The sequence below is a fragment of the Centroberyx affinis genome, unplaced genomic scaffold, assembly GCF_046629955.1.
Source record: "Centroberyx affinis isolate AG114_WGS23_722 - 3 ecotype Tasmania unplaced genomic scaffold, CSIRO-AGI_Caff_v1 ptg002953l_1, whole genome shotgun sequence".
NCBI lineage: Eukaryota > Metazoa > Chordata > Actinopteri > Beryciformes > Berycidae > Centroberyx > Centroberyx affinis.
In genome coordinates this window covers 153,795-175,785 of record NW_027281068.1, presented here as the reverse complement: position 1 = coordinate 175,785, position 21,991 = coordinate 153,795, and the positions used below count along the sequence as shown (strand labels likewise).

At 41.6% G+C, this 21,991-nt stretch overlaps 3 protein-coding genes across 3 annotated transcripts; 2 read left to right on the top strand and 1 right to left on the bottom strand.

Moving 5' to 3' along the window:
* Positions 1–31: 31 nt before the first annotated feature.
* On the bottom strand, positions 32–8,732 carry fahd2a (fumarylacetoacetate hydrolase domain containing 2A). The gene is made up of 8 exons (XM_071536876.1): positions 8,585–8,732; positions 7,644–7,906; positions 3,791–4,007; positions 3,326–3,385; positions 3,063–3,225; positions 2,699–2,807; positions 1,848–1,935; positions 32–1,523 (listed from the first exon to the last, which is right to left on the bottom strand). The coding sequence occupies exons 2-8, from the start codon at positions 7,904–7,906 to the stop codon at positions 1,461–1,463; spliced, it is 963 nt and encodes a 320-aa protein (XP_071392977.1). The 5' UTR covers positions 8,585–8,732; the 3' UTR covers positions 32–1,460.
* Positions 8,733–9,634: 902 nt separating this feature from the next.
* Positions 9,635–16,690, top strand: LOC139658722 (putative aminopeptidase W07G4.4). Its single transcript, XM_071536875.1, has 16 exons — positions 9,635–9,720; positions 11,002–11,043; positions 11,153–11,243; positions 11,477–11,625; positions 11,739–11,847; positions 11,965–12,092; positions 12,217–12,316; positions 12,963–13,038; positions 13,143–13,228; positions 13,801–13,905; positions 14,362–14,437; positions 14,551–14,669; positions 14,775–14,858; positions 15,237–15,294; positions 15,822–16,003; positions 16,139–16,690. The coding sequence occupies exons 1-16, from the start codon at positions 9,710–9,712 to the stop codon at positions 16,274–16,276; spliced, it is 1,554 nt and encodes a 517-aa protein (XP_071392976.1). The 5' UTR covers positions 9,635–9,709; the 3' UTR covers positions 16,277–16,690.
* A 960-nt stretch (positions 16,691–17,650) lies between these two features.
* Positions 17,651–20,702, top strand: pcna (proliferating cell nuclear antigen). The gene is made up of 6 exons (XM_071536865.1): positions 17,651–18,078; positions 18,998–19,095; positions 19,249–19,316; positions 19,417–19,611; positions 19,754–19,877; positions 20,104–20,702. Exons 1-6 carry the CDS (start codon positions 17,858–17,860, stop codon positions 20,178–20,180), a joined length of 783 nt encoding a protein of 260 aa, XP_071392966.1. The 5' UTR covers positions 17,651–17,857; the 3' UTR covers positions 20,181–20,702.
* Positions 20,703–21,991: the final 1,289 nt, after the last annotated feature.

Sequence of the window (21,991 nt, the reverse complement as noted above, 5' to 3'; positions counted from 1 at the left end):
TGTAGTTTTTCACAATTTGATAAATGTTCATGTCGACAATAAACAGTATTTTTTTTTGCTTATTTCATCATTAACATCTCAAGACTCATGTACAAAGACTAAGAAACTTTATACCAGCATATTCTTCCCACTCTGAACAGGCATATTTTTTTTCCAAGCCACTCATCATTCGGAGGAGCCCTCCTCCTGAGCAAAGCCCTGCCGGTGCTGAGTCAGACCTCAGGAGACCCTGTGCGTTCAGGGAAGACCATTTGACACCGAGACGCAGAGAGAAATCAATGCCTCGTTTTTAAGAGAAGAGCTTTCTCTGGCAGGCATAATATTTTGGAATTTACAGCAGTCTGTTTGTACAGTGAGGAGTCGGTGCGGCTGTTTTTCCCCCGAACTCGAGGACCAACTAAAGCTGTAGTTGTTTGGCGCTCATCTACCATGAAACACTAGTGCCACCCAGTGTTGAACTGCATGTACTGCACCACTCATCAATCCTCAACACTGTTCACACACACACATCCCTCACTCCTTTACATTTAGACAAATGTTTTTACTACCATGCCAGTTTAATGATTTTTGCCTCATTTTGAATCAAATTCATAATTACACACAATGCTGTGGCCCTAGTTTCAGTGTTTCGGTATAGTGTGGTTGATTGGTTTGGTCATTAACTCAATGATTAAACCATTACCCAGGTACAAAATGTCACCTCGTTACTCTGCTTGAAAATATAGATGGTCAGTCAGTAGTTTCTGCTCCGGTAATCTCCTCAGTGATTTCAATGAAAGTTCAGTGAGCTGTACATGACTTAAAGCCCAGGTTGAAATAATTATGAAGAATTCCTCCCAGGCAATGAAAGGGACAAATTAACATTTTGCTGTTTCTTTTGATGGATTCTCCCCATTACTGAAACTCTGCTTAGTTCTTCTGCAACAGGGAGCGTTTCAACTTTCTAACTGAGTAGACAAAAAGTTTTATATAGAATTTATTATATCTGTATTAGACATGATCGGATATACTTTATATTTTTTTTAAAGTCAGTGGGTTCCCATGCTTTCTACTGTAACAGTATAGCGTGAGTGGGTGGCAGCTGAAGGAGGGTATTTTAAGAGATGCAGACTGCAGGGGTGATGACCAAATAGCGGGGGTTGAAATGCAAACATCATGATGAGTCATGTAATTATATTGTGTGGTATTTAAAAATACCACGCTTTTCCTGCCGTATAATCACTGTGCAAACATGAATTAAACTTTCATCACAAAGGATATATTGTAAAATATCTCCAGTTGACTTTGGCAGTCGGGCAGGAAAAAAAAACACATTTTAATATTTCTGAAAATCTTTTTTTTTTTTTTTTAAATGTGTTTCATCATGTAAAACAATGGTTTTGGATTGAGTGTAAGTTTAGTTAACCGATCACATTCCTCCATGGATTGTTTTGAGGAGTTTCCTCCTAGCTGTCTTGGTGTCAGACCACTTTGTTCAGTATAGAGCCCACTTGGTCTATCTGGCACTCCACAATGTCTCCTTTCTGAGGGGAAAAAACAAAACAAACACCTAATTAAAACACATTTTCTCCACTTTAGATAGAACCACTTTCATTCCCATCTAGCAAAATACTTTATAGATCCTTTAACGACTATACATAATGCATATAACGGCATATGCTGCATCGCTTTTCTTTTATGTGCAATGTAATGTGTATCACACACAGTGCAGCCATTAAGTCCTTTTGCATAAAGAGAAGGTTTAATCTGGGTTTGAGCTGTAGCTAAAGACAATACGCCGGTGCAAAATGGTTCTACGTGATGTAATCGTTGTGCCATGATCACTTTTGTCAGAAGTATGAAATCACCTTGAGGAAGACAGGTGGCTTTCTGAACACGCCCACACCTGGAGGAGTGCCTGTCAGGAACACATCTCCAGGAGTTAAGGTCACAAACCTAACAGAGAAGAAAAACACACACTGTAAGACCAGATTCACTGAAGGTTTGTGCAGGGAGGAGCACACGCTATATCACCAATATTCACTAACCAGGTGCAATGAGTGGAAAATGTGCCTCATAGTCCTGGTCAAAAAAAGAAAGCCTCTTTGCACCTGACATGGTCATGCATGAGTAAATATATATATGCCAATCTATATTTTGCCCTTTTAATAGTGATTTGTCGGCATGGCCATGGATATTCAACAACAGCATCCAATTCACTAACACTTCGCAACACCAACTTTTCCCAAGTTATTTTAGTGCATATAAGATCCTTTGAAACATGGCGTGAAGACTGTGTGGAGAGAGATCCGTTTGGCCATTCAGAATGGTGGATGTCATTGCTGCAAGACAGCAAGTCAGACAAGCATGAGACAGGCTTTTCAGTCCTAGAAATTCAAATCAGACCAGAGAACGCTCCAATTAGAAAGGGCGCTTCAGGCCACAGGGATGCCAGTCTTGGTGGATTAGTGTTGCAGCTGAAGCATGTAATTTGCACTTGCTTGTTGAGGGCTTGGTTGTGCCACAACTTCATTTGTATAATTTCTTTGAGTAAGATGAAAGCTCAGGTATCTGAGATGCAAAAAAAACATTGCCCTCACAATGCAATCTTAGTGAATTTGAAGTGTTAGAACCAGGTTAGAACACACAATGTCTCTGTAAAGTGCTTGTGCAAAGAGACCATCATCATGAGCAGCAATAGTGTAGCAACTGAACTTACTTTGAGACCCAGGCAACCAGTTTCTCTGTCTTGAAGATCATCTGATCAGTGTTGCTGCTCTGCACCGTCTCTCCATTAACTAGGCAGCGAATACCCAGGTTGTGAGGATCTGGAAGTCCAATGAGTGAAGAAACACCTCGGTCAATATTCCTGTTTATTCCTCTTGATACTACTAATGTTTTGTGGTTGTCCTGCTGTTCCGATCAGCTAAGGAAATTAGATTAGATTTTCAGAGAATTGCAGCTTGTTGATGCTTGTTAATGTTGCTGATAGAAACAAAATCACTACTAATTGCTTGATTCACAACATCATCATTAATTCCCTCTCTCCTAGCTGCAGTTTTTCCCTCCCCTCTCCCTCTCACCCGTCACAGCGTCGGTGGTCACCAAGGCGGGGCCGAGAGGACAGAAGCTGTCAAATGTTTTTCCCAGCAGCCACTGCCTCCCGTTGCGCTTCATCTGCCAGTCCCGCGCGCTGACGTCATTGGCCACAGTGAAGCCTGCCACATATGAGAGGGCTTCCTCCTCCTGAGCAGCAAGAGGAGTGTTAAAAGTCAGCATGGTGCTCTGTTGGCTTACAAAGTGTTACATCTGTCTCATTTTAAATCACAGGGGTTGTGACGTTCACCTTGATGTTCTTTCCCCTTCGTCCAATCACAAAGGCCAACTCCACCTCCCAGTCCACCTCCTTCAGTCAGACAAGAGAGACTGTGATAAAGCTGTTATCAAAAATCAAGTCTGCTTGATGACACCGATCCAGGATTTGGTCAGTATTACCTCTGCAATACAGATCTCAAGGTAGGGACATTCATGTGGCAAAATGTCTCATTTTGCTTGTCGGTTTTTCTAATATACTGCAAAAAAAATCCATCGTAAGTCATTTAATATCGAGTCTTAAAATCATACTTTTCCTAAAACAAGTGAAAAATCAAGATATTCCCAAAAATCCTTAAACAGGTGAAACGGCACTTATCTCCCACAAAGGGCAGATTTTTTTCCCCTTGTTTTAAGGAAAACAGGATTTTATGACTCAACACCAGACTAAATGACTAGTTAGGATAGATATTGTATTTCTTGCTGTGTCCACTCTCACCTGGCTCTCGGGGGGCAGAGTGATGTCATCGTACGGTCCTGTGATGGCGCTGGGGAACTTGCTGAAGATGATGGGTTCTTTTGGGATGGGGGCGTTCTGTTCCAGGCAGTGGTCGCGGTAATTCATACCCACACACACCACTTTCTCTGGCGCCAGGACAGGAGACAGCAGCCTGACATCCGACCGCTCCACCACACACTGACCGGATGACAAGGCTCTGGGAAGACGAGGAAGAAGAAGATAAAGGGTAACGTTGAGTCACAAGGGCTAACCACAACAGGCAAAGCAAGAGAAAGAAGTGGAACAGGAGAAAGGGGGACAGTGAGTAAGAGTTGAGTGCTACTGGAGTAATAATATGGTCAGAAGGGACTGCGTGTGTGTGTGTGTGTTGTTTTATTGTTTTATTAGGATCCCCATTAGCTGGCAAATTAATGACAGCTAGTCTTCCTGGGGTCCTCACAAAAAGCAATACAATACAAATAATCAATAATAAGATAAGAGAATACTTAAGACAACAATAATAATAGTATAAGGAAACAAATTAATTTAAACTAAATCCAGTGAAAAAAATAAAAAATATATAAACATAGAACAAATAATAACAATTATAACAATTAAATAAAATCAAAGTTTACATTGTCAGTTTCATCAGTTCACTTTTGAGTGCCTTTTTGAAAGTGTAATTATTCTTTGCCAGCCTGGTGGATACTGGTAGCTTGTTCCAGTTAAATTAATCCTAGGTCTGAGAAGTACTAGGTCGCCACTTTGCGCCTTTCTGGTGAAGTGAGTGTGACTGTTTTCTATATATTCTAATTGATCAACTAAGAATGTAAGATTACTAGAAGATAAAACCTTCTTAAAGAATACGAGAAGGGAAGTAAGAAGTCTGTGTTGAACTGGCAGCCATGACAGATGTTTATGCATTGAAATAACGTTTGTCCTTTTTGAGCATTGAAGTACTACTCTGGCAGCTCTATTTTGTGCCAACTGAAGTTTGTTCAATTATGTCTTAGACACTGATGACCATATAATTGGACATTATTCAAGATGTGACAAAATAAGTGACTGTACAACCTGATTAAGAATGGATGGTGTTATATATGTGACACATTTCCGTGCCATGGCGATACCTTTGCCCATTTTGGCCACTATCCCTTCAATGTGAGCTGACCAGGACAAGTGGGAATCCAGAGTGAGTCCAAGAAATTTTGTTTGGTTCACTTGTTTCAATGGTTGCCCCTCAATAGACAAATTTAGTAAAGCATCTGCAGTTTGTTTGAATTTGGTACCAAAAATGATGGATGTTGTTTTTGTTATATTTAACACCAATTTGTTTCCTTGCATCCAGTCACAAATTTTTGCCAAATCTCTATTTAGTAATTCTGATAAATTATTGGCTGTATGAGTCATCAGCGTACATAACCACAGCAGTATTGTCTAATGTATTTGGTAAGTCATTGGTGAAAATTGAGTATAATAATGGGCCATGGCAGCTGCCCTGAGGAACACCACAGTGAACATCTACACTATCAGAGTAGCTACCATTGAAAAGACTCTTTGCTTCCTTGTGGCACCAATAACTGCACCAATTAGTCTTTGAGCATCCATTTCTGTTAGCCACTCATCTGTCATATGTGTTAAAGCAGTACATGTGGAGTGACCCACCCGATATGCATGCTGAAATTTTGTTATTAGCCTATTGCTGAAAAAATATGGCAGTGTCATAATTTGTTGTAAACCACATGCGTTTGCCACAGAGTATAGTCTATTCCTCAATGGCCAGTGTGCTGAAAGCCAATCTATGTTCAAATCACCTAGCATGAATATTTCTCTATTTTCGTCACAAATTGTGTCAAAGATGTCACAAATCTCTTCCCGGTATTGTATGTTAGCACTAGGAGGCCTGTAACAGCATCCTACTAGGATAGGCTTTAGGTGTGGTAAATGAACCTGTAGCCACAGTGCTTCAACATTGTACCTCATGAGATCTCTTCTTACTTTAATAGGGATATGATCCTGGAGATAAAGAGCTACTCCCCCACCATGTTTGTTTCTATCCCTTCTCAATATCTTATGACCATACACCGTCAGTTCATCATCCTCAAAAGATGGATCCAAGTGTGTCTCTGACAAGGCTAGAATTTGAATGCTGTTTGACTGCATGATGTTAATTACCTATTCGACCTTGTGCCTCAGACTGCAAATATTCAAATGGCGTAAAATCAGACCTTTGAGTTGAAGAATTGAATAACCTGTATTCATTAGAAAAAACAAAAAACCAAACAAAAACAAAACCAAACAAAAAAAACTAAACAAAACACAAACAATAACACAACAACAAATTTTCAAACTGATATTTGAGCATTTCTGCTCCTGGGCCTTATAACTAGCTTGTCATATTTTAAGATGGCCATGTCTCCCCTTTCACGAGCAGCTTTCAGCTTGGGCAAGAGTTCTCTCCTCCTCTGCTGCACAGCCTCTGAAAAGTCTTAATTTATGTAAATGTTTGTGCCCTTCAGCCTCTTTGCAGATGAAAAAATGGTCTGTCTGTCCTTGAAACGCAGAAGTTTGACTATTATTTGTCTGGGCCACCCGCCCTCCTGATATTGGCCAACTCTGTGAGCTCGCTCAATTTCAATGTTTTTGCCATCTAGACCCATTTTGCTTGCAAGCATGTTTCGGACTTTACTTTCTGATTCATTCCAGTTCTCTCCTTTTTCATCTGCAATTCCATCAATTAAAATATTATTTCTCCTCGACTGGTTCTCCATGTAGTCCAATTTTGTCTTCAGTGTGTCCAATTCCTACTTTGATTTAGTTATATCCTTCTCAAGCAGTTTTATTTTTGTTTCCATTTCCTTATGCTCGGTTGTCACCGTGTCCACCTTGTTTTGGGTGAATTCCAAGCTGGATTTCAACCCCTGAACATCTCTGATGACATCGTCCAGCCTTTTGTTGTTCATACCCTCAATGATCAACTGTACAAAACATTTAAAGTTTTCTTGCTGCTGTTGTATCATTTCTCTATAGAATTTCTTCTGTTGCTCAAGTAGCTGGGAAAGCATCACCATTGTTACAGGTGCATCATCCTCTGGTGAGGAGGCCTTGGCATGTTTTGGAGGCATGTTGTCTCTTACCATGATGTACCACCAGGATGTGGGGATTCTTGAGTTCCAGCTGAATGTGTTATGTGTCTTGAGGCCTACAAGGCCGGAGGCCCGGAGAATCCAAGGTTAATCTGAATCGTGGGACTACAGCCAGATTTTGTGTGTGTGTGTGTGTGTCAGGGTTGAGGTAAATCCATGAATGAACTCGGGATTTGAATTGGAATTTGAAAAAACCTACTGGAAACAGAATTGGAATTGGAATTTCAGGAGGTTGAATTTTATTCAATGAAATTTTGTGAAATTCCATGTTGTTGTTGTTTTTTTTCTTACTACATATCTGAGATTACACTTAGTATATTATCAATACTGAATATCATAAAATGTTAAAGGTGCCTTTCAGGTGGTACTTGATGCAGAACATGTAATTGTAATACATACATTATGATTGAATGCATTTGATTTGTTTAACTGTCTTGTATTTGATTCATAATGTTTAGCAAGTCAAGACAACCTCTCTTCGAAGTGGAATTTCATGGAATTTAATGAAATTCAATTCTGTTTCCTTTCATTACAATCCAATTCCAATTCTGTTTCCTTAGAGCTGGGTGCAATTCCAATTCCAACCAATTACCACTTGAAATTTACCTTGCATTCTCAATTCAATTCATGAATGGCCCCAACCCTGGTGTGCGTGTGTGTGTGTGTGTGTGTGTGTGTGTGTGTGTGTGTGTGTGTGTGTGTGATACCTCTGTGCACACTCCAGACCCTTGTCTCCCAGCTCCAGCAGCTCTCTCACAGTGGAGGGCATGGAGGGGTCGAAAGCCTTCAGGTCGACCACGCCGAGCCCCTCACTTTGCTCCACTCCCACTCTTATCGCCCCTTCATCACCGTGGCGATGAAACTGCACCAATCGCATCGCTGCACCACACAAGCCACGCCTCTGTGGTTTTCCCGTTAGCCTATGAGAGAAGCTCCTCAAGATGTGCAGGGAGCAAAGAGGAAGTCTCATCTATTGAGGGAAGAGAAAGAATTAAAAACCAGAGACAAACTGAAATTTTGATCAATTTCTCTGAGGTTGCTTTTGTTCTCTGGATGCAAAATACATGTGCATGTATTGTGCTCAAGGTTCCCACCATGGCCCTGATGCAACATCCATGACTTTTCTATGATTTCCATACCTAGGTCAGACCGCTGCCATGACATAAAAATGTTATTCCTGTCTGGTTTGTTAATGTTTTGTCAGCTCAGAAAAGCTGTAAAAGAGTAAACAGTCTGGGCTCCAGCTGAAACCACCAGCTAATGCAATACATGTGTGAAACAAGTTGAAAAATACATTCTGGTATGTTCCTGTAAAGTCAAAACATTTTTTTTTAATTCCTTGTTATTCCTTGACTTACCCAGAGAATTTATCAAATTCCCTGACTTTATATATAGCTCTGATACTCCAGAAATCCCATGACCAGTGTGTTAAAAGGGCTTATCAATTACCATCAAAATTAGTCTGTGGAGAAGTGGCTCCTAAAACGTGCAAAGTACAAAATTATGTAAACACGCCTGCCACCTGGTACAGTTATCAGTGTCTGCAATAACTGTACTTGATAATGCATCTGTAAATCCTAATCACGATAAGAAAACCAGACAGCAAAGTATCTAAATAAACAGACAGCTTCATTTACAGCCTGCCTACCTGCTGGACCTCCTGCAGCTCGAGCCTGGCTCTGCAGAAATGATTCTTATCTTTGCGATAACGTCATTTCAAGAAGAAGATGACACTGCATTAACATGCTACCAGAATAATGTGGAAACTACTCTGCATTTCCATGCCCTTTGGACTTGGTCACTCACCTCTCCTGTTTTGCACAAAACCCACTACTTGTAGGGGCATGCACTTCCGGGTTTGTGTTTGTAGTACGTGAGGTCAGAACTGTCAAAGCGTAACTTAATGAAGTATCCAGCGCTAACGATAAAGCGCAGCCTATTATTATTACCATATAATGTAGAGAAATAATAGTTACATTGCTCTAATAATTATATTAACGCCCCGTTTCACGTTTTCGAATCAGATAAAAACTACAATTCCCGGCAGTAAGAACGGCTAATCACCAATGCCGCCTTCCAGTGCTGTGGGAAATATTGCAATCACGACTTGAGCGTACATGAATGACCCAAAGAAGTAATAAATACGACTAAATACGAATTATTAGTATTTTTTATATGTTTTTATTTTCATCCTTTGCGTAACCTTTTCATCCTTTCATCATTTGCTGACGTTTACCTTCTTCTTCTTCCCCTGTTCTTTTCCTTCCTCTTCACTGAGGGTCCAAGGTTGGTTTCGTGTGTTGTGCGTTGTTGTTTGTTATGCTTCCTTCCTTGTGTTTTATTTTGTCTGCAGACTGCATCATTTTTGTTTTGTGATTGATTGTCGACAAGTTGGGTTCGTTTTCTGTAAAGTCGTTTGAGACATGTTGTGTGGTGAAGGGCTACAAGTTTGATTTTACTTGATATTTGACATTTTATCCTCTTCAGTGAGCAGCTGCAGCATAAAGTAGCACTTTACCGCTTGATTTCTAAAATAAAACAGCCACCATAAAACCAAGTTACATTTGTTACAAGTTCCGTTTTGTTATTATTTCCGAGCAAAGGCCCGTATTTACGATTTAAAAGGTATAAATTACGAGCTTCGGATGAGCACGTGAAGGCAGCATAAGTGCAACTCCAAAATCACGTGAACAGCCGGAGGAGTGCAGGAACCGTCGCCGGTTGTCAGCTATCCTTTTCTCTCTGCAGACGTCGGAGGAGGAGAAGGGCAACAATGTGCACCAGGCAAGCTTCACTACTGCTTTTATCTGTCTGCTGTCGCCTCTCCGCTGTTAAAACATGTATTTCTAACTATGTATTTCCTTTTGCCATGTGTGTTTTATGAATGAATGCATGAGGAGACAGAAAAGGAATTGGTTCTGTATTACAATAACAGTTAATTGTTTGTAGTACAGCTAGCTATGTTGTCGTGAAGCCATTGTCAGGTTTGTTCTCATTTGTTCTAATCTGATTTCAGTCCTAACGTTAATCTGTGATGGTTAAAGCTCTCAGCCGTTAATGCAATCAAAGCCAGAAGTGGAAAAATCTGCTGATTTGGACACAAGACAGATCTGCCCAGTTCTGGATTCAGTTCCTCTAGAAGGGCAGATAGAGAGATTCTAGCTTACTCTTTACTTTCTGTTTTGATTATACTTCCTTGTTTTCGTGGCAATTAGCAAATAATTTGAGTTTTTCAATGTAAAACCCGAGTGAAAATATGGAAACAGCAAAAAGCTGCTGGATAGCTTAGCGAAAAATAAACTAGTTAAGTTATATAACATAGTCATCATCCGCAAATCACTGCTGTCTATAAAGACCACATTAGGTACAAAGTCTGGTTATGCTGCACTGAGACACCAAAATCAACAGCCAAATTCTTTGGTGAAGGCTGAATTGACTTGAGGTGTCAAAGGTCTTGCGGGTTTCCAGACTTTGCCCCAGTCTCCGTTATCATTAACGCTGCATTAGCAGGAATAAAAGGTGTGACAGGAATAAGACTTTAAGGTTATTGCATCAGTCTGTGTGTCTGAGATCTGATTAACCCCGTAAGGCTGGGCTGCACCAGCATGGTTTAAGTTGTAATCAGAGTTTAGTAAAACTGTTTTAAAAACGAGTTAATCCAGATTTCAAATTAATCAGGACCAAGATTAATGATTTAAACCTAAATTTAAATAATTTCAACCAAGATTATACAAATAATAACAAACAACCAATCATATGTGGCTGTTTTGTCAATATGCCTAACAAACGTAGTATAGTCAAAAGGAAAAAAAAGAGCCTACCCAGGTGCTGTTAAATTTGAATTAAAACGTACAGTTGATCATCTTGCCAAACGCGATTACACTGTAACAAAGGTTTAAATTTAAACCTGCTTAATCTTAAACTAGGTTTAAAGTTTGGTGCAACAGAATTAACTGCTAAACTATAATTTAATCCAGTTTAAAATAAATGAATCCTTCTTGGTTGGTTAATCCACCCTAAGGCTACTGATAAAAGAGGAAATGACTTTGTGTTTTCTCTGTGCAGCGTCCAGCCAGTCGAATGGACCACTGACTGCAAGAACCAGAAGTGAGTATCAGGAGAAGAAGTGCTGTGCTTTGTCTTCAGTTGGTTGTTGTTTTGTATTTGAACAGACAGTGTTGTGATGCAGTAGGTGACAGTGTTGTCTTCTCTCTAGTTTTGACGGCATCGTCTTGGTGACCCAGAGTCATGACACCCTGCCGTCCGAGCTGGAGTGTCTGAAAGCTCCTCTGCAGGACTACAGCTCTGTACGTTTCTCTCCTTATGTCTGTCCCAGTCTCTCCCACCCATCCACACACCTTGAGCAAATTTTAGTTTTTTTCCTGCCCACAAAAAATATTTTCTCTCTCTCTCTCTCTCTCTCCCCCTCTCTCTCTCAGAGTCACAAACTTCAAAATATGTCTTATTATGTCTCTGTCACACACACCCACAAACATTTAGAGAAACGTTTAACATTCTCAATGTCTCTCTCTCTCTCTAGGTGGACAGCGGTCTGGGGGAGGAGGTGGTGGTCCTGAAGGTCCCTGGTCTCCCTGGTAACCGACTGGTGTTTGCCTCCACCGGCCCGGTAAACCGTGACTACGATGATGTCAGGCGCTTCAGTGATGCAGCGGTCAATGGCATCAAACGGTCAGTCTTGGCACTGTGGAGAAAATGGCACTTAATAGCTTTTTTTCCCCCCCGTCATTTTCTGGTTCATTCCAGGTTTCTGTGCTGTGTTGCTCATCTCTGTGTCCTTTCAGGGCCATGAAAGCAGGAATGCAGCGGCCCTTGCTGGTCTGCCCTACTCACCAGGACTACGAAAAGAGCACCCTGGTGGCCGTGCTCGGGGCCCTTCACGGTCTCTACATGGTGAGAAAACACACACCTTTGTGCCCTAAATAACTCCTCATCATTTCCCCAATGAGAAAAATTAATATCGCTGACAAAAAATCTAATTTCTGTTCCAATCTCTACACCCCCAAATAGCCTCTTGAGGTGAGGGAGGCGAACGTGAAGCCCACCCCGAACAAGGTGTGTGTTCTGGGGCTGTGGGTGGCTCAGGACGCCCAGGGACAAAAACTGGTGGATCTGGCCAACGCTCTGGAGAGCGGGAGGTGAGTCAGACAGTCCATTCCCCTGCTGAAATTTCTCACATTGTGTCGTTAACTCACTCACACCCGTCCCCCCCCCCCCCCCCCCCCCCTTCCCATCCTCCTTCCTCTCCTCTCCCTTGCTCAGACTGGCGTGCCGTGACATCGGTGGTTCAGACCCGGAGCGGATGGCTGCTCCTCGCGTGGCTGATTACGTGCAGGACCTCTTCAGGGACAGTCCTGTGCAGGTAGGTCTGGTTTTGTTTTTTGCATTCTGTGCCTTAGGGCTGCAACTAAAGATTTTTATTTATTATTTTTTTGATTAATCATTTAGTCTAAAATGTCAAAAATAATGACAAATTCCATCACATGTTACCAGAGCCCAAAGTGATGTCTTAAAATTGCTTACTTAGTCTGACCAGCAGCCAAAAAAAACCTAAATATTCATTTTTATTAATGATATGAAACTGAGAAAAGTAAGCAAATCTTGAAACTGTAACCAGCAAATGTTTGGTATTTTTACTTGATAAATGTCTTAAACGATTAATCGACTCTCAAAATTATAATCAATTTAATTTTCTGTCAATAGACTAATCATTTCACCCTACAGAAACACATCAGCCTGTTTTTTTCTATTTTTAGAGTAAAGTGCACAGTCCGTATAGTCTCATAAGAGTGGGTAAGTGGGTAGAGAGAAATATACCAGCGAAGAATTACAATCACAGTACAGTACAATTATGTGTGTTATCAGTTTGAGACACTACAACAGCCCCCCATAAGCCTCTTTGATGGCACTTCGAGCCAGTTTGTATGTTGAATGTCCAGATTCTGGTTTGTTGACTGATTGGTTGAGGCTGCAGATGTCAGAGTGTGTCTGTGCTCATTCCTCTCCAGGTGGAAGTGGTGAGCGACGTAAAGGTCCTGGAGAAGGAGTATCCCTGTCTGGCTGCGGTCAACCGCTGTGCCAATGGTAGGAGAACCACTTCCAACATCTTTTTCTGTCTTTCCGAGTTATTAACGAGGTTCTGTGTTTTTCCTTGTGTTAACCTTATTCATGGTTTCTTTCTCGTATAGTTGTACCTCGTCACCAGGCCAGAGTTATCAAGCTCCAGTACTGTGGAGATGGACCGATCCAAAAGACTCTGATGCTGGTGGGCAAGGTGAGAGGGGACTTTTCAAACCTCTACTGTAAGACCACAAAAAGGTTAAAGGAATAGAAACATTTAGTCAGCTTCTACTCACCCTTTGTCAGTCGAAACTGCATAGTTCCATCTCAGCCTTCTCCCAAACTATTGAAGTTCACGGAGGCATCTTTTTTGTTACAGAAAAAAAGCATAAAATGTCCATAAAACTGTCCATAAAATGTACATAAAAGCAGCATTGTCAGTGAGGAAAGTATAGGAGATAATGAGGTAAATATTGGACTTTTGGGTCCTTTGGCTACAAAACACTTGCATTGTGATGCACAGGCTGTTTAGAGAAATTTAATGGCCATTTCATGCTTGTTTGGAGCTGTAAAAAGATGGCCCTGTTAACTTCAATAGTTTGGGAGAAGGCTGAGATGGAACTACGGAGCTAACTCGCTGAGTGTTTCGTCCGACGAACTTCAATGGAGTTTCGAAGTAGATAACACCTGAATTTTCCTTTTGGGATGAACTCTTTCTTTAAGGTATAAGCCACAAATTGGCATGTACCTGTATTTGACTGGTCGGTCCTTATGTCGTGTTTCCAGGGCATCACCTACGACACTGGTGGAGCTGACATCAAGGCTGGAGGGTTCATGGCTGGGATGCACAGGGACAAGTGTGGAGCTGCTGCTGTCGCTGGCTTCTTCCAGGTGAATGATCCCTCCTGATCCCAAATTATCCCTCCTGCACCTGACTCATAAGTCTCTGGTTTCTTAATCCTGCCCAGTAAATTCTCCTATCTGTTTGTAAGACTCAGGACTTGAATCTGGGACTTTGCTTGGACTCAACACTGGGTAACTCAGACTTGGATGTTGATTAGTCATGACCAAAGAGAATGAAAAATTTGAAGAGGGTTATTTTTTTATCTTCACACAAGACCTCATTTGGTCTCAAGAGGAAAGCGCCATAAAGAACACTTCAGCCTGTTCTCTTCCAGTTCTGCTCGGACTGTAGGCCTTGTCCCTGGGCAGAAGTTGACAAAAAACTCAGTTGCATGCTCTTACCCCACCCTGAGAGTAAGAGGTTACGAGACTTGGACTCAGACTTGAGGTTTAGTGACTTGTCTACAACACTGGCATTGACTTAATCCCCTTGTCGCTGTCTAGATCTTAGCCAAGCTGAGGCCAAAGCATCTGAAGGTGGTAGGCACAATGGCGATGGTGAGGAACAGTGTGGGTGCAGGTCAGTGTAATCCGTTTTTACGTTCTGTATTCTTGTTTGTCCTTCCCTTGGTGTGAGATCTGTAATGTAGCTCGCTCTCTCAGGACATTGAGTGTGTGTGTGCATGTTCTCAGACTGCTATGTGGCTGATGAGCTGGTGGTTTCCCGTGCGGGTCGCAGAGTCAGAGTGGGAAACACTGATGCCGAGGGACGTATGGTCATGGTGGACCTGCTCTGTGAGATGAAGGAGAAGGTCAGAGCATCCCACTACACTTCCCTGTTCACTCTCATTTATACAGCCTCCCCTTCTGTACACCTTTATCCCTTCTCTTCGTAATCACCTCGTCTGTCTCTGTAGGCAGTACGCGAGGTTTCTCCTCAGCTGTTCACTATTGCTACTCTGACTGGCCATGCCATCAGGGCCATGGGACCCAACTACTCTGTGAGTACTGCTGCAACACAAACACAAGTGCAACTTAAAATGTAGAGCAGGTACGCTCCCTCTTGTGGTCCTTTTGGCTGCGTGCTCTGCTATCACTAAAACATGAAGCAAACCATGAGGAACATGGGATAACGGCACTCCAAAAATCCAGAAGACGGCAAGACTTGGTCTCGGGTTACCATTTTGAAGCCAAAATAAAAAATGGTAAACTGAGACCAAGTCTTACTGTTGATTTTTGGAGTGCCGCTATCCCATGTTCGTCATGGTTTTCTACAAGTGCAACTGACCCACGCACGTTTATGTTTGAACATTAGCATGTACAGTTCAGCCCTGTAGAAATCATCTGTACTCTGCTGAGTTCTGAATCTCTTTTGGTAGATCATCATGGATAATGGACCCGCCCATCGCAATGGAAATGCCACTCAGTGGCAGAAAGGTGAGAAGACGACACAGATTAAACCACAAAGCGCCATGCGAACTGAACACAAAACACCTGGTTTCCTTTTATAGAAATCAGAATTCAGTATTATCTCAACAGACCTCATCTGAGCTTTTTTGTCAGTTTTTATTCAAGTTTTGGTATTACAAACTGTACCAAATAAGCACAAACATGAAAAGAACAAACAAGAATTGTTTCGAACCTACAATACAATTATAAATAAAATAAAAATAAGTAAATAAAATATAATCATTAAGTAAACTAAATAAATAAATGCATAAAAAATTGCATATAGTCAGGACAGTAGACAACACCCGTCGACCTCCTGAGACCCAAAGCAACCCGTCACTCTGATTGTGGATAGATGATAGTCACATCAATGCAAAAATGGGGCGGTGCAGACATTTGTTCAGATATTGTGGAACAGCCAGTGGTTTCAAAGTGCCGACTCAAACACGCTCTGTGTGTAAATAATGTGGATCCCTGCACTAACACCCCCTCCCCATCCCCTCTCTCCCGTGCAGCTGGAGAAGTGTTGGGCGATGTGTTCGAGGTGTCCAGTATCAGGCGTGAGGACTACGAGTTCCACAAGGGGAAGTCTGAGTACGAGGATATCCTCCAGTGCAACAACCTGCCGTCCTCAGCTACTCCCCGAGGACATCAGACCCCAGCGGCTTTCCTCATCATGGCCTCGGGGCTCGACAAGGTACACAAACACGCTCAGAAGGAGATATTATTTATCTGTACATGGGCACAATATAATGTGGCCAAAGTGCAATGGGTAATCTGTAAAATCCCTCTCTTTTTCTCCCTGCTTGCTCTCCCTGTATTTCTAAAACAGTATGGTGTGGATTCTGACAAGCCTCTGCCGTATTCCCACATTGACATCGCTGGGTCCAGCGGTCCTTTCCCCGGTGTGCCAACAGGAGCCCCCATCCTCGCCATGGCAACCAACTACATCATGTCTAACAGTCTCTAACCGGATACTTTATCTCAGTATACAAATAGCATATGTAGAATGGTCTGTCCTCTACACACAATCCCAACACAAATTGCACAGTCGTCCAAATATAAATAACATCTTGCTCCACACACACGTGTCTAACACTCCTGAATACCTCAGATCAACGTTATCCTGTTTGTAGAATTAACTCTTAATTTTTCTCAGATGATGTAATATCTGTCCCATCTACACCCAGTGTCAAATGTCCCTGTTCTCAACTTAAGTGGCCTGTAATCAATATACTCAGGGGTGAAGTAGTTCCTTTTTCATGTTTGTGTGTGTGTGTGTGTGTGTGTGTGTGAAACCGGGAACGCGGTTGTGTGATTAATGTTGTGTGCCGGTCAGATCAAGCACTCCTCACTGATCAATAAAACAGATTTTCAAATGTCACGGCTCTTTCAGTGTAACATCTTTCTCGCATGAGTTTGCATATTATACATCATTACTACTGGGAAGAGAAGAGGCAGCTGGGTCATTTTGGCTGTCAAGAAAAAAAAAAAAAGTAGAGATGTGGTTACAGTTTTGATGTAGCTGTACTTTAACAGTTCTGCTCCGTTGCATTTATGTAACACTTGTAGGCAGCAGTTAAAAAGGTTTTGCATATGAAATGTTACAAGTTTGTCAAAAATTAACTCACCAACCACCCTTAGAACACAACACTAAAAAAGATGTTTTGTGAGTTTGGACTTTTTTAACATAACATGTTTATTAATTATAACAATTTGAATGTAAGACTTGTTTCTACAAGAGTAGCATCCCTCTGGGGTATTTACACCACTGTCCACAGAAACGGGAAGAGAGCCATATAGCAATATGTTTGGTTTAGACTAGATTTCTGAATACATAGTGCTTTCATTTATCAGGGTGTCTGCAAGCTTTTAAGTTGGATTTAAGAAGTTTTAAATGGCAGTTAGAATTAACTATGAAACTTAAACATAAAAAAAATACCTAAACAGTTGTTTACGTTTGAGAACATATTGTGAGTCTAATTTCTCTCAGGAATAAGAGCACAAAAAAACATCTTTAAGATGTCTAAGACTGAATAAGACTTAAATCGCTTTGTTTAGCTGTATTCAGGATCTTTAAAGGCCTTGATCTTAGATAATATGATTTGAGACGTTGTAAGACTTCTCTAGGACATGCAGACACACTGTTTTATTTGTATATTTCACAAATATTGACAAAAAGCAACCTATTAAACCGCTCCTTAGTGCTTACATGACCCCTCCAAAATGGCGAAAATCAGGGTCCAGTTTTTTCAGACGCAAGGCGCCTACGAGGAAACGGAAATGACGCGGTGACGCCGAGTTATTAAAATCTGACGTTAGCGCGCGCTTAAAGAACATTACCTCTTTTCTCTGCAGTGAGAGTGGTGTCAGCTGTGTAGCACCTTGCCTAGCTTACAATACAAAGACTGCACTTTTTAAAGGAACCTCTCCTGCTCGGCGATATCTTCGAACTGCCACAGAAGCCTCTATTTTCGAGGAATAGACACGACAGAGGTCTTTTTATTTTTTCATCTTTGAATTGACGCAGACACAAACACAACTCGCCACCATGTTTGAGGCTCGCTTGGTCCAGGGCTCCATCCTGAAGAAAGTGCTGGAGGCTTTGAAAGACCTGATCACAGAGGCGTGTTGGGATGTCAGCTCGTCCGGCATCTCTCTGCAGAGCATGGACTCCTCTCACGTCTCCCTGGTCCAGCTCACACTCCGGAGCGACGGCTTCGACTCCTACCGCTGCGACAGAAACCTCGCCATGGGAGTCAACCTCAGCAGGTGGGGAGCACAGCGCAGTTAGCTAACATAACATATTTTTCTGACAGTTGTGGTTAAACGACGCGAAACAGAAGGCTTGTCTTTAGTAGTCGGCTCTCAAAATAGACTTGTGGCATCTGCAGACGTTAGCTAGCTGACAGGTCAGCTTGTCATATTTCGTCATGACAAAGTCGAAGTTATCTCGCGAGTTTCTCCCCCGATGTAAACATGATCAAAGTTTGATTTGATTTAGTAGTTTTCTGGCGACCAAAAAGTTGCAAATACAAATGCCATAAGCTCGTTGCAGTGTCTGCTTTTGTTAGCTTTGTTGGCCAGTCACCAAAGCCTACAAAGAAGTAGCCATCTTGCTGGAGTTGCCCGGGCATGCCTTTCTAGTACTTTTTAGTGGCAAATGTTGTCAATATGTGTAGTTAAGCAAATCAAATTAACGTTTTGCAAACAGATTAGTTGAGTAGTTTAACGTGAGGTTTTATGGCGTGTAGAAATACCTATTGTTGCAGTGTGACACTTTACATTGAGATACCTAGCAACGTCATTTGAGCGCCAAATTCACTGCAGGGAGGTTGGCGGGAATTTAGCTTGAACCCGGGAACGACCACTTCCGCTTGCGTCACTGCAGTCTTTGTACACTGGTACTAATGGGTTCTTAGCTTTTTGCCCCACGGATGGAATTTGATATAAACTTTGATATTTCGACACATGCATTAGGATCCGACCTATTATCCAAATATTATCTAGTTTACACTGACACTGCATTCAAGTCATATACATTCAAAATGTTAATCAGAACAAGGCTTTTAGCTTCTCAACATTGTTGCAAGGTGTAAGATTTTATTTTGTAAGCTGTCCATGTATGAAGATGACACATTTTACTGTGTATGGTTTGTAGTAATTTTTTTCTCCCGTCTCTCCCATACAGTATGTCAAAAATCTTGAAGTGTGCAGGAAACGAAGATATCATCACCCTCAGAGCAGAAGACAATGCAGACACACTCGCCCTTGTGTTTGAGACACTCAGTGAGTTATTACATTTATAACCAGTTTCCTATTACGGTTTTTACTAGATGCGTTATAGCAGCATATATCAACTTGATGAAGTCCCTGCTGCATGGCTGTGTTGCTTCAGCACCAGGCTATATATTTATTCCTTTTTTCTCTCTACTCTTTCAGACCAAGAGAAAGTCTCAGATTATGAGATGAAATTAATGGACCTGGATGTGGAGCAGCTGGGTATTCCAGTAAGTAATCTGGCCTTTCCATCTTTTTTTTTTTTTTTTTGCCCCAATGTGCCTTTCATATGCTCTGTTGCTGACTCGACCCATCTGTCCGTCCCTCCAGGAGCAGGAGTACAGCTGTGTGGTGAAAATGCCCTCTGGGGAGTTTGCCCGTATCTGCCGTGACCTGTCCCAGATTGGCGACGCCGTCATGATCTCCTGCGCCAAGGACGGAGTCAAGTTCTCTGCCACTGGAGAGCTGGGAACCGGAAACATCAAGCTGTCCCAGACCAGCAATGTAGACAAAGAGGAAGAGGCAGTGAGTATAAATTATTGATGCATGGAGCCCAGTTTAGTGTATTACTAGTCCCGAAAAGGAATGATGAAGAATTTTGTATTTGGCTGTGCTGATGTCACATGTTTAATTTTAACCTTTTCCCCTTCTCACTTTCTTGTTTTAGGTAACTATTGAGATGAATGAGCCCGTCCAGCTGATCTTTGCCCTCAACTACCTGAACTTCTTCACCAAGGCCACGCCACTGTCCAAGACCGTCATCCTCAGCATGTCTGCAGATATCCCCCTCGGTAAGTGCATCCATTCACATTTAAGCCGTCGGGTTCGATAAATGACTACCAAATAATAATAGTAATGGTAATTTCACTTGTACCACACTCTTCAAAGAAGAACTACAGAGCTAAAAACAAAGAAAGAATAAACAAATAAAGTAATCAGTAAACAAAATCCAGTCTAGTCTTTGTTTTACTACATATGTAGATTCGCACCCCTAACTTGACTGTTTTCTTCATATAGTGGTGGAGTACAAGATTGCTGATATGGGACATGTCAAATACTACTTGGCGCCCAAGATCGACGAGGAGGCTTCTTAAATCTGGTTTCCAATGAACCGAAAAGGGAGAGTGGAGAAAAGTGGGCGATGGGGACTTATCTTGAGTGAAGAAAGGGCTGCAGTGATGTCATCACGGTCAACTGACCCACTTTCTCTGTGATATCTGATCTTTTCCCGTCTGTGAGCAAATATTCCACAGTGGGAGGCGCAGTGTCAGTTTCTATATCCAGACCAATGTCACCATTTTGAATGTTGCAGTATGTTGCAAATTTGTTATGCGATTAAGTTTCTGCGACTTGGCTCTGAGTTGTTGTTCAGAATGGCAGACAGTCTGTGGCCCAGATGGCCCCAGAGGAAAGTTCAGCACTTGTTCACTCCGCCTTTGATTCTCTATTTCTACCTTTTTGTTTTTTTTCTGGGAAAACAAATTTCAAGTAACCCATTCCTACTTGTAGATACGCGTCTGTAAATACTTCCTGTGGTCTCATGCTGTCGACCCACCCCAATTGTTTTTGTATTCATTAATTCAAAACCCAAATAAATACTTAAAGTTGTTTCCAAACTGTTGTTTTTGTATTTCTGACATTTGTGGAACTAAAAGTTGCTGTGTATATAGTTGTTTTAGACCGCAGCAATACTGTGAAACGTCAACATTTAGCATTTTGGTCATGTTGCTGATGCTTTTATCAAATGTTTTACAGTGAGTGCAAAGGAGTAAGCTGCAATTCTTAGATCACCATTATTGTAAGCAACCCATATGAAGGTAAGAGCCATAAAACTCTAGAAAATTTCTTAACTATAGGCTGATAATGTAAGTTTGAGGTTTGTGTTAAGAGTTACAAAGTACAACCACTAGATGGTGCTCTTTACCTACTTTTCACTTTACTCTTGGCTCATTGTGCTTGTACTTTGTACTATGTGAAGGTGCATATCATTCTGTTCACCTTCCAAGCCATATCAGTCTCTAATTATACAAAGTAAGTTTTCTGGAGTTTAATTTTCCATTTTGCTAATAAAAGTCAGATGAATTCGAGCAACAAAAATGGATTTTCTTTCTATTGCTCAAAATGGAAAGCATGGGTTATTTGCCCAGTGTTAATTTGATAAATAATACATTTGCATTCAAATGACTGTTATATAGCTATTCTGGCATGGCATTTGTTTGGTCTCATTTTGGCTCATGAGTTACTCAGCTGCATATTCAAAGAGCCAGAGAAGTGTAAATCCACCTGCCCTATAGCTTTCAGAGGAAGGTTACATCACAGAAGTTATTAGTTCAGAGACATGCAGTTTCAGAGCTTTAGGGTCTGTGTTTCATGCAGGTCACTGGGCAAATTGAATAAACCACTGAATATTCAAAGAGTTCATCCACTTACATCACTCAGTGAACACAAAGCCAGCAGTAACAGTGAGAAGCAGAGGTCTGTCTGCAGCTAGTCGGTGTCCACTCCGCTTTAGTTCAATAGGTAGCCTAGGGCCACGCAGTCTGGGATTTGCAAAGCCCTAATCTGATTGGCAGCCACATCTGGCAGTGGTCAGGACTCCCTACTGTCAGTCGCCTGTCTGTAACGACATAGTAGGCCTAAATGTACCTGTTCTACCAATGTGTTGCCGCCAGCTTGTATCTGTTCTATCCTGCTGCTTCTTGTCATATTGTTGTATACTTTTTGTCTCATCTATTTCCCTTTACTGTGGTTTGTCTAAGCACTGACATGTTAGTGCCATGTCCTTATATGTCCAGCCTTCTATTTGCGTTTTATTTTAATCCCTTGCCCATCCCTGCCCCCATCAAGAGGCATTTTGCCCTTTTCCAGGCCACCACTGGAAGTCTGAATCTGTTCTTAATTCACC

What these genes read in the sequence shown, in the direction of transcription:
- pcna (XM_071536865.1), top strand. Translation starts at nt 17,858, where the DNA reads ATGTTTGAGGCTCGCTTGGTCCAGGGCTCCATCCTGAAGAAAGTGCTG. An exon ending in CCTTGTGTTTGAGACACTCA is followed by an intron (nt 19,096 to 19,248) that starts GTGAGTTATTAC and finishes CTACTCTTTCAG; the next exon opens with ACCAAGAGAAAGTCTCAGAT. An exon ending in TGGAGCAGCTGGGTATTCCA is followed by an intron (nt 19,317 to 19,416) that starts GTAAGTAATCTG and finishes CCGTCCCTCCAG; the next exon opens with GAGCAGGAGTACAGCTGTGT.
- fahd2a (XM_071536876.1), bottom strand. Translation starts at nt 7,906, where the DNA reads ATGAGACTTCCTCTTTGCTCCCTGCACATCTTGAGGAGCTTCTCTCAT. An exon ending in CTCTGCCCCCCGAGAGCCAG is followed by an intron (nt 3,386 to 3,790) that starts GTGAGAGTGGAC and finishes GTCTGACTGAAG; the next exon opens with GAGGTGGACTGGGAGGTGGA. An exon ending in CTGGTTGCCTGGGTCTCAAA is followed by an intron (nt 1,936 to 2,698) that starts GTAAGTTCAGTT and finishes CTTCTCTGTTAG; the next exon opens with GTTTGTGACCTTAACTCCTG.
- LOC139658722 (XM_071536875.1), top strand. An exon ending in GAGGAACAGTGTGGGTGCAG is followed by an intron (nt 14,438 to 14,550) that starts GTCAGTGTAATC and finishes GCATGTTCTCAG; the next exon opens with ACTGCTATGTGGCTGATGAG. An exon ending in TCTGTGAGATGAAGGAGAAG is followed by an intron (nt 14,670 to 14,774) that starts GTCAGAGCATCC and finishes CTGTCTCTGTAG; the next exon opens with GCAGTACGCGAGGTTTCTCC.